This window comes from Aulonocara stuartgranti, assembly GCF_965226115.1.
Source record: "Aulonocara stuartgranti genome assembly, chromosome: 22".
NCBI classification, from domain to species: Eukaryota; Metazoa; Chordata; class Actinopteri; order Cichliformes; family Cichlidae; genus Aulonocara; species Aulonocara stuartgranti.
Genome location: NC_138957.1, coordinates 19902468 through 19914519, shown reverse-complemented (window position 1 = coordinate 19914519; position 12052 = coordinate 19902468). Strand labels below are relative to the sequence as shown.

General features: G+C 41.6%; 1 protein-coding gene across 1 annotated transcript in view; it reads right to left on the bottom strand.

Moving 5' to 3' along the window:
• Positions 1-1232: 1232 nt before the first annotated feature.
• Positions 1233-12052, bottom strand: part of stmnd1 (stathmin domain containing 1) — a 27560-nt gene continuing 16740 nt past the window's right edge. The window contains exons 2-7 of the mRNA XM_082520583.1: positions 5672-5721; positions 5120-5353; positions 3858-4017; positions 2693-2832; positions 2046-2177; positions 1233-1925 (exon numbers count right to left, since the gene is read on the bottom strand). Coding sequence (XP_082376709.1) covers positions 1515-1925; positions 2046-2177; positions 2693-2832; positions 3858-4017; positions 5120-5179 — 903 coding nt within the window. The 5' untranslated portion in view covers positions 5180-5353; positions 5672-5721 and the 3' untranslated portion in view covers positions 1233-1514. The remainder of the gene's footprint in view (positions 1926-2045; positions 2178-2692; positions 2833-3857; positions 4018-5119; positions 5354-5671; positions 5722-12052) is intronic.

Sequence of the window (12052 nt, the reverse complement as noted above, 5' to 3'; positions counted from 1 at the left end):
CATACTGCTGCATCTCTCAATATCCTCCCGAACAGCCCAGAAGAGCTAATTCAACTCCGGTAATGTGAGAGTGAACTCTTCTATTAATCATTCATGGTGCCTCACTTCTGCGAGCTGGCCTACATACGTACATCTATCCTACAGTGAGCAGATACATTTACGGTGGGAGCATTACCAAGTGCTGTTCATTCCTATGTGGGAAGCCACTGATGACCAGTCTAAACTTTATGAAACACAGATCAGTAAAGATTACTAATTGCGTTTTTATTCACCTCCAACCAAAATCTGTCTTCTTCCAGCTAAAAGAATGACAAGAGCCAGTGTTGTCACCTCCACCTGCAGGACGTCACATCACAATGAAATGCAACCTGATAAAGCGCCTTTCTGCCGTGTCTCCGTTCACTTGCTGTTTTATTAATGAAGCCACACGCCCTTAAAAGTCAGAATAAAGGGGGATTGATATCAGGTTTCTCAAGCTCAACAATGGGGATCCGGTTAGGTTGCATGCTCTTATTGTCTCTGCAGCATGCTGACTAGTCTGAATCCTCTAACAATATGCCGCCCCCCAATGAAAGCTTCATTTATTCTTTATCACCAGGAACCTTGAACCACTGCAAACATTAAGTCCACTTTGTAAATGCTGTTTCCATATTGGCTGTTTTTAGAGAAATTAAAACTTAAAATATCTGTGAATCATTTGCCAGTCAGGCAAAGGAAAGTTGAAGGTCAAAGGTCAAGGAAACAGCTGAATGGCCACAGCAGTCACACTTAGGTTTCAGCCCTAACCTCTCATTCAAAAATATGTTTTGATGTTCTGGTTTTTTTTGTGGTTAACCTCTAAAGCTTTTACATTTTATGGATTGTAATAAATGACTGATCACACACTTGTTTTTCACACACTCTCTGAACCATAAAAAACGAGAAAATGGGGATTTCCTACTTTGCCTTAAACACATCTTTTTACACCAAGCCCTTCCTCACATGTTGCCAAAAGCACTCATGGCTTGTCTTATAGAAGAGGTGCGCTAACTCTTCTATAAGACAAGCTGCAGCACACATTTAACCCACTGAAACAGTGCCACCTTATGTCCAACAGAACAGCTGCACAGAGTACAACCTTCACAGCAACGTGAGAGGATAACACAGCAATTTCTCTCAGTTATAGTGAAAAAAACAAACAAAGACCAAACAACCAAAAGCACTCACAAAAATCGATTTGGTCTTTTGGTATGAAGTGCATCAATTAATCTTTATTAAAGTGTTCAGTGAGGTAAAATGCGTTGAATTTAATGGAAAACCCTCATGTTCCAATGTGCTTTCATGTTTTTCTTCTGCAAACCTTCACAGCTTCAACATTAAGTTCAGTCACACATTAAATATACATTGTACACATTGCTAATACATTTATTTTACAAGCTTAAACAACTCTCAACTGTGCAAAATGAATGTATTTTTGGCTTAGTTTCTCTTCCCGTACCCCCTTGTGCTGATTGATGGCTGATTTGTGCAATAGTTTAAAATACTTCTTCTTTGTCATCTGCATGTTGGAAGCTAGAATCACACTCCAGCTCCCCTGAGGCTGTGAACTCTTGCACCTGGGTCATCTCTTCTTCTTCTTCCTTTTCTCTACTCTCAACTTCCCTCTCTGCACCCTCCCCTCGGTGATCTCCTCCCTCCTCTCTCCTTTCTCTCTTCCCTGCCTTCTTCGCCTCTTCCTCGCACTCCGTTTTGCCATCTCCATCCTCTCTCACCCACTCTCCTCCCTCTGCAGCCTCACGCATCACCTGGCTGGGATGTGGTGCCGCTAGCGTCTCCACAGGGGTGATGGACATGTCTTTGTCTTTCTCGGTGCTGGAGATGATGGCGGGGACACGGACACGTGCAGACTTGCTCCTTAAACGCATCTTGAGCTTATCTTCTTTTAACTGAAAGAGAGTGGAGAGTGCAAGATTTTTTTTTTAAGAAAACTCTGGTAAAAAACAAAACAAACCAAAAGACATGACAGAGCTGAGGTGTTGGGGAAAATGGTCATGCAGACACGGCACCTTGCGTCTCTCTTCAGCCAGCCGGATCTTCTCTTCAAACTCTTCTCTGGTGTGTAGCTTCTGAGCTTTCTTCACCTTCAGAGACTCCAGTCTGGCAGGAGGCCTGCGCCAGGCACCTTCATTGTCGTCCAGCTGATGCATACAAACACAGAAAATGACAGAAAACACTTCATGCATCTTTTTAGACAGGCAACCTGTCTGTACCACGTCTCACGCCCTATGGCAGACGGGATAAGCTCCAGCCCCCAACCCCCCACACTCGTGACCCTGAATTTAATATGCAGAATGGAATGGACGGATAGTTTAGCTTATGAGTATGAGTTTATGGGCAAAGATGGAATCAGGCAGCTCATTTTGTGCTTGGTTCATGGTGTTCTTCCTTATTTTCTTTTTCTTTAGTAAAAGTTTGTTGAACCGCAGCATTATTATGGATGCCACAGATTCAGGGACAGTAGCAGTCAGGCTATGGAAAAAGTTTTTATTTCGCTTTGTCAGATGTGTTGAGAAAAAAAAGCATCTTTTAGAATATGTACCCTGTTTATATCACTGTGCTTGTCTTTCTACTAAAAGTAAAGCTCCATTTGCAGTAAAGCTGTCAGATAACTGGCCTGTAAGGTCGTACCATGCTGTGCACACCAGGTACTCACCATGATGCTGTAAGCTTCTCCAACCCTGCTGCTCTTTTCTCTGTGCTGTTCCTTTGGGATGATGCCCTGATTCAGCAGTTCCTCCAGGATCTTGTGGGACTTCTGGCGTTCAGTTATTTCATTATCCCACAGAAGTACGTCTGGAAAAACAAACCAACAAAAAAACAAGAAATAAACAAACACATATTATACACTCAAGGACATCTTACAAGCAAATAAATAACAAAATCACAGTATAGATAAAATAACAGTTGAAGACATCATCGGAAAAAAAAGTCAATACATCACAGAATTAAAATAAAACGGAATAGGCAAGCTTAAACAGATGTGTTTTAACAGTGGTTATAGAGAGAGGGAGAGAATCAGTGTTCCGAATGTGATTTGGGAGCGAGTTCCAAAGATGAGGAGCCACTCGGTTGCCAGCTCTAATGCCCATGGTCGTCAGGAGTGCAGAAGGTATAATGAGAATGACAGAGGATGAGGAGCTCAGAGAACAGGATGGAGTGGTGATGTGCAAAAGATCAGGGAGACCTGGAGGTGAGAGATGGAGAGATAGAGAGACTTAAAGGGCTTAAAGGACCAGGGCTGTCTGTACTGTGAAGGTGCTGAAAACCAGATTCAATTTGCTCATAGAGATGACTGTTAGTAAGGTGACAGTAAGGTGATGGGTCTACACTCGATTTCTTAAGAGTTGGAATTATCACAGCTAGAGGTAAAGGAAAAAGGCAGAGATTAGGGAGAAATGGATAATGTCAGTTATTCAATGAGTGAGAGAGGAACAAAATAAACAGGATATAACTGCCTGAGTGGAAAGTGGGTCAAGGCAACAGGTAGAAGGTTAAGATTTATCAGCAAATCCAGATATTTTCTCAACAGTTGAGAGAGTGAAACTGGGAAAGAGGAAGGCAGATCACAGTGTGCAACATGTGGAATTATCTAGACCCAGCTGCTGATGGACATTGCTCTTCTTGGTATTGAAAAAAAAGGCCATGGAAATCCTAATATTCCATTCACCAGACTTGATTAATGTTCCATACATATATTCCATAAATATTAGCTGTAGACATGGCACCCTTAAAGTGGCCCATTTGTTCCTGATTTGTTTCTCTACAGCCTGATGAGTCAGACTACACACTCACTGTCCTGTGTAAATCTGTCCACTCACTTTCTCTGATGCTCTCTGATGTTAGAAGAGGGAGTGTTCGGGGCACTGCTCCAGGTATGTCACCAGGTATTTCTCTGTTCTCCATCACCACCCCGCTGTCTGCTGTGCCCTTTGACACAGCTGAGTCTCCACGACCGCTGACCTTACTTCCTGTGTCATCCTGACAGCACAGACACAGAAAATAAATGCAGAAAGGGGACATTATTAAATCCTGACATCATTCCTGTGGTATCACAGACATGAATTTGTCATGGTAACATCTGTGTTAACGTATTATCAATTTGTCATATAGGTTTACTTCACAGTCTCAATCAGCTACATTTTACAAAAAAAAAAGTACACCGAAATACATATTCACCTTTTATTTTCTTATAGTGTACACTGGTACTGATTAAACTAACCCGGCAGCATAAAACACAACTACAGTTTACTGCGCAAGTTCACAAGTCCAGTGTGAAATAAACCTACATAAAAAGTTGATTTCTTTGAGCCCCATATTGTATTTTTAAGGAATGCTTTTCAACTATGGTATAAACTATGAGGTTCGTGTGAAATATAAATTCATTCATGAGATTTAGAGGGGAAACCACTTTTATCAAATCTGTTGCAACTGACATGACCAAAAATGTGTCTTTTCATTTGTCTCTTCTTTTCTTTATTATAATCGTATAATAATAATAATAATAATAATAATGATATATATATGTATATATATAGATATATATGTGTATAAATAATCCACATTTTTGAAAACAACAACAAAAGTTGCATTAAGAATTAATTAATGGGAAACTGCAATGAGACGAAACTGGATTCTTCTTCAGCCTTTAAGAGCAAGCCCAAACTTTTAGTCTTTATAAAAAGTAAGATATATTAACACTGATATTGCCAAACTTTTTTTTTCTTTTTGCCTTGACACATCTGAAGCTGGTCTGATAGGACTTAACCATCATTACTCAGGTTCGTACCACAGAAGAAGAAGCATTGTGAAGGCACCTGCCCTTGTTGCCTTAACTTTATAGTTTATGTGAGAGAGTTGGGCTATACCAGTCTTTCAGCTTGCTGTTTTTCCAAAAAAAGGAACAAAATGTTTTTTTCCCCTGCTAGAGAGAAGACTTCATAATAAATATCTATGTTCAAAAGGAAAATTTCACTTCCCTTACAACTTTCTATGAATTTTCTTTAAAAACTGTCACAAACAAACACCAGCTCTAGCGTCCTGTCCCCGGTTTTACTAGTGGGTGGTGGGACACCCAGCCTACCTCGTCTCCATTCACTGTCAGCGTTTGGACCGCGGTGATCGTGGAGTTCATGCATCCCATTTTCACCTTAAAGCAACGATGTGAAGTCAATCCTTGAAATTCATAAACCACCAGCTGTGTTTTGTTTTCTGGATTTCTTGTTGTTGTCTATGTGTTATCGACTGTTGTAGATTTGCATTCCTTCACTCAGACACTGCAGTCTCCATGGGTCCCGTGCGTTGCTAGGGGCCGTTGCTACAATAAATCTGACCTGGTCAAAGAGGTGATACTGCAAAGTCTACGTACAATGATCAAATTCGTTCATTTCTGATCAAATTTGTGCTTGCATCGTCCTTAAATGAACTCGTATGACAAATTTGTTGTCGGACTTCTGTTTGGGAGTAGAGTCGACTACAAAAGTATAATAGTGCCAGAAATCACTAGACGTGCATGTTACCAGATTACCACAAACAGAGGGGCTTGGTAAATAATTCAGCCAGGAGTCAGTGTGCCAAAAATAATTATATAAAACATGACCCTGACACATAAAACACAACACACTGTTCCGCTTACCATTAATTTTTACTCAGATACCAAGTTTCAGTGCGTGTGACCTTCGTTTCCTAAAACAACAACAACATGAAAATAAAATGAATATAAGACGAACGGACAGTGACAAATATCAACAAATAAGATACGCTTTTAATAAGCAAGCAGGGCCGGCCCGTGGCATAGGCCGTATAGGCAAATGCTAAGGGCGCCGTCCATCAGGGGGCGCCACGCCAGTGCCACAAATGTTGAAAAAAAAAAAAAAAGTTGGTACTATTATTTCTAAATACAAAAAATAATCCCACGTTAATTAAAATGCAAAGTAAAGCTTATTTAATAGAAATATTATTTGTTACAACATTACGCCCCCCGCACGGTGCGCCCCCTCCCTTCCCGTATCATGGTTCCTTTTGGACGTCACCACATCAAAAAATCAACACAAGATGTCAAAACGGCCAAAGCTGTCAGGTGCCCAGGGAAGAAAAAAGAGAAAAGAAGAGGAGGAGAAACGAGAAAAAGACAGAGGTAGGTAACGTTAGCCTACATGAAATTATTTGTCTGAATGTGATAGTAACCTAAATTTTTAGCATTAAGCTAATGTTACATGATTCGCTAATTGCTAATCAATAAATAGCTAGTTAACTGTTTTAACGTCAGTTAATATTGTGGAGGGGGCTAAATTGTTATGGAAAATAATAATGTAACGTTAGGTAATTACAGTACTCCCACCTTTCCTCATTTGTATTCATCTTTTAAGCAGGTGTTTTTTGTTTACATTGTTATTGCCTTCTGGTTAGCTAACGTTTACCCTGCAGGTAATAGTCACTTTTCCACCCCTGTATATATTATAGTTGTAAGCCTAGTTGTTAAAGTGCACATCATTAATGTTAATTAAGCAATATCACATGAGAGGGAATGCTGTTTTTTAATATGAGCACTGCTGTGATTCGGTCAAAGATAATCATAACATAACATTCTCATATGATATTATACTGTTACTTTGCATTCTGCTATTCAGCATTTCACTGTAATGATGACAATAAATTGAATCTAATCTAATTTGCATATCAGTTAACATCATACATATATCTCTTTGGTTTTTCATTTATATTATATCATTTCATTTTATTCCTGGAATCATATGTTTTTATTATTAGACTTTAATACTCAGTGGTGTCACATACTCCTCTCTTCAGATGCACTGTTGAAGTTTCTAAATCCCACCCCTGGGCCATCTACCACATCTACCGCTGCTGCCTCCACTTCAGCATCACAACCCACCAGTGATGCAGCTTTAGCAGCACAACCCAGCCATGATGCAGCAGCATCAAGCGGTCTTCCTGTTGCCTCCACCTCAGCAGCACAACCCACCAGTTTTGCAGCAGCATCAAGCGGTGTTATTGTATTTCATATATTCATTTTTTAATTTTTTGTATTCATTTATTTATTCATATATTTTTTTTATCTTGTTAATTATTCTGATTGTGAATTTGCTTTCTTTAAGTAAAAAAAAAAGGTCAAAGACAAAGCTATTCGGTTTCTTGTGAGTACATACACTACACTGCCGATGTAGGGGGGCGCCACCTGAAATCTTGCCTAGGGCGCCAGATTGGTTAGGGCCGGGCCTGTAAGCAAGATTAAAATAACAGTTCTTCTTTCTTGGGGAGAAGGTAACATGCAACTTTCTGTTTTTTTCCAGTTCTGAACAAAAACCACAAAATACATCAAGGCAGTTGCCTAAGTATGGGCTTAATGAGGGTTATATAATATTGGACAGGTAGTCTGATATCCTCCTGAAAAGCGAGGGGAAAAAGCATCTTTCAGTTTAACTATTTTGTCTGCTGATACAACGGATAGGCTTGGTCAATTGTGGTACAATAGCCATTTGTATAAGAGGTAACATATGAGAGAGATACTCCCTACAGCTTATGACAAAATTTGATTCGATTTGATTGATGACCCTAATCATGACCTTTTGACCTCCCCCCTCCCCCCCGGAAGTGTGTAATTTGATCCCCTAAGCGTGACGAATTGCAACCGGAGAAGGGAGGGGGAAACCCCCGGAAGTGTGTAATTTGATCCCCTAAGCGCGCCACCTGTTGCGCCACCTGTTGTTGGAAAAAAAAGAAAAAAGTTTTTAGAGGGAGGGAGGGGTCTGCGGCAGGGGAGGGGAATAAAAGCAGAGAGGAGGCCGTCACAATTTCTAGGCACAGACGCAAGATGGATCCTTTCATTCTGCAGCCCAGCAGCGTTCCTGTGTACTTGGACGGCGAAGAGATCTGCTAGCATGGGAGGCAGCAGCAGCGAGTGGTCCTCGTCGATTAAATCAAATCAAATCACTTTTTATTGTCACATCACATGTGCAGGCACACTGGCACAGCACATGCGAGTGAAATTCTTGTGTGCGAGCCCCACAAGCAACAGAGATGTGCAAACACAACAACACAAACGAGCAAAATACAAGAATGGCCAACCTGAAACTAATAAATATATGTACAATATATAATAGTGTATGCATTTCTGGATGTGTATACTAAATATTTTCCTACGTGTGTGTGTGTGTATACACATTTTTACAAATTAAATAGTAAAAAAATAAAATAATAATAATAATAATAATAAAATATATAAAATATACAGAGTTGAATATGTGCAAAACAAGTGGCATTTATATACAGTGTGGAGTGCATAATGTTGAAGTTCCAGTAGTGAAGCTGAGGTGTCTATGACGTGTTCAGCAGTCTGATGGCCTGATGGAAAAAGCTGTCTCTCAGTCTGCTGGTACGGGACCGGATGCTGCAGAACCTCCTTCCTGATGGAAGCAGTCTGAACAGTTTATGGCTGGGGTGACTGGAGTCCTTGATGATCCTCCCCGCTTTCCTCAGGCACCGCTTCCTGTAGATGTCTTGGAGGGAGGGAAGCTCACCTCCAATTATCCGTTCAGAGCACCGCACTACTCGCTGGAGAGCTTTGCAGTTGTAGGCGGTGCTGTTGCCATACCAGGTGGTGATGCATCCAGTGAGGATGCTCTCAATGGCACAGCGATAGAAGGTCCTGAGGATGCGGGGGCTCATGCCGAATCTTTTCAGTCTCCTGAGAAAGAAGAGGCGCTGCTGCGCCTTCTTCACTGTTTTGTTTGTGTGTACTGACCACGTAAGATCCTCAGCCAGATGTACTCCAAGGAACCGGAAGCTGCTCACTCTCTCCACAGCAGCGCTGTTGATGGTGATGGGGGTGTGTACTTCTCTGCACCTCCGGAAGTCCACTATCAACTCCTTTGTCTTTGCGACGTTGAGGGTGAGATGGTTGTCTTGACACCAGTGGGTCAGGGCGCTGACCTCCTCCCTGTAAGCCATCTCATCACCGTTGGTGATAAGACCCACCACTGTAGTGTCGTCCACAATGATGTTGGAGCTGTTAGTGGCTGTGCAGTCGTAGGTGTAGAGTGAGTACAGGAGAGGGCTCAGTACACACCCCTGTGGAGCACCAGTGTTCAGTGTGATGGGGGATGAGGTGATGCTGCCCAGTCTGACCACCTGGCGTCTGTCAGACAGGAAGCTAAGGATCCAGCTGCAGAGGGAGCTGCTCAGTCCTAGATCCTGCAGTTTCCTGTCCAGCTTCGAGGGAACGATGGTATTGAATGCTGAGCTGTAATCTACAAACAGCATCCTCACATACGTGTCTCTCTTCTCCAGGTGTGACAGGGCAGTGTGTAGTGTCAGGGCTATGGCATCATCAGTGGACCTGTTGTGGCGGTATGCAAACTGTAGAGGGTCCAGTGAGTCGGGTAGTGCAGAGCAGATGAAGTCCCTGACCAGCTTCTCGAAGCATTTGCTTACGATGGGGGTCAGGGCTACAGGTCGCCAGTCGTTCAATGAGGAGATGGTGGAGGATTTGGGTACAGGGACGATGGTGGCCATTTTGAAACAGGCTGGGACTACAGACAGAGAGAGGGAAAGGTTGAAGATGTGCGTGAACACTCCAGCCAGCTGAGCCGCGCATGACCTGAGGACGCGGCCGGGAATCCCGTCCGGACCAGTAGCTTTGCGTGCGTTCACCTTCCTGAAGCACTTCCGCACATCCTCCTCAGACACAGTGTGCGCACTGACGTCATCCGCGGTGCGCACACTGTCCGGTCTCATGGTGTTCGCTGTGTCGAATCTAGCGTAGAATACGTTTAGATCCTCACTCCCTAAGCACAGCGGTGATGCAGCAGATGATTCTGTGATGTATAGAGAGACAGAGCGGCAGCTAGTTTTCCGCAAACTCATAGTCTGAATTCTGTTTCAATATTATGACAATTTTCTCTGTTTTTTTTTTTTTTACAATAGCGGGTGTAATTTTACTTTCTTAAGCTGCACCGGCGTTTGTAATGGAAATAAAGAGTGACTTCCTGTAGAGATTTCAATAGTATTTTATTTTCCTATAATACAGACGCTGTAAAAAAAACCTTTAAGATACACCATAGCTTGTGATGAAAAGAAGAACTTTCTATCCGCTTGTAACCTACAGGCTGCCTATGTGTAAAAAACGAATAAATATCCCTTAGTGAATACTACTTTTCCTTTTGAGAGACTGAAAAACAAACCATAATTGCAGCGACAGGCGATCTTGTTTCACACACACACACACACACACACACACACACACACACACACACACACACACACACACACACCGCGGGCCAAGGAGGAGTTTTTTTCTTCAATACTTTAACAATAAGTTTTCTCAATAGATAGAAAATGAAAATGAGGAGTCAACAGCCGATATTATCAGTGCTTGTAATCCGGTAAATAATTTCGTACATCTCCCCTTAAAACAAGTCTTAGTGGAAAAAAGCTCATATTCGAATAAGTTTATTAAAGCACCCCCCTCTGTGGGAAAGAGTCAACCATGAGGCGAGTTTTGTCAACAGCAATTGTCCATTTGGTAAAACAAATATCCGCCTCAAAGTCGTATTTTACCGTTGCAGAATGTGGAAAACAGACGGCGTTCGCAAGAAGGCACACACACACACACACACACACACACACACACACACACACACCGCGGGCCAAGGAGGAGTTTTTTTCTTCAATACTTTAACAATAAGTTTTCTCAATAGATAGAAAATGATGACGCTGAGGAGTCAACATCCGATATTATCATTGCTTGTAACCCGGTAAATAATTTCGTACATCTCCCCATAAAACAAGTCTTAGTGGAAAAAAGCTCATATTCAAATAAGTTTATTCCCCTCTGTGGGAAAGAGTTTTTTTCTCAGAGTCAACCATGAGGCGAGTTTTGTCAACAGCAAGAACAACTGTTGCCCATAAAGTAAAACAAATATCCGCCTCTAAGTCGTATTTTACCGTTGCAGAATGTGGAAAACAGACAGCCCTCACAGGAGGCACCCAGGGGCCCACCTCACACACCATAGTTAAAATATTTAAATTTCAACTAAATTTGTAGTAATGATCGGATTTCCTCACTTATCTACACCACACTCCTTGTCCTTGATTTCTTATCGTTTCTTATCGTTCCTCTGTCCCTTAATAGAAACCACATATATAGAAACTATCCTCCCTTTCAGTTGTCTTTTGCACTTCCATATCGCAAAGCAGTTACTGTAGGTTATTTTCTGCTTATGCATTAATGTAATTAATTAACTTATTTATCCTTAAGTAAGGTAATGACTTGAGTTCTAATGCTTTTTGTCTCTTGAGTTAGCTGTCAATGTGGGATTTTTTTCCCCTTTTGTCCAGTTAAAGCTGCCTTTCATTCTTCAACACAGCTTAAACTCTAATAGGTAAGCTTTCTTGTAATTTCTTAGTTCTGCAGTCTTCTTGAAAGACATCCGAGACTCTTCTTTGGATGCTGGCTGCCTTTTGTTTTGTTTTCTGTCAAGATGATCCCACACTGCTTCGATTATCTTGAGGTTCAAACCCTGGAGAGATCAATCCATGACTGATGCGTTGTTTCATCCAGGCATACTTTGACTACATTGGCAGTATGTTTGCGATCATTGTCGTACTGAAAAATGAAGTTGAAGCCAATCAGACACTACGTGGTATTACATGGTCGATCAAAATCTGGTGGAACTTTTCTACATTCATAATTTGATTAATTTGGATAAGAGCTCCAACAACACTGGCTGAAATCCAGCCTCAAAGCACGGTAGAGTATCCACGCTGTGTTAAAGACGGCTATAGACATTCACTGTTGTATCTCTCTTCGGACCTCTTCCATGCATATTTCAAATTTGGATTCATTACTCCATAAGACATATTACAGCTGATTTCTTTTTCCAGTCAATTTCTTGTGTAATTTGGCACACCTCAGCCTTATTTTTCTCTGTTCTCCTTCCTTAAGAATGGCTTATTAACAGCCACCCTTCCAACTCAGATAACTTTTGATGAGGTTTCA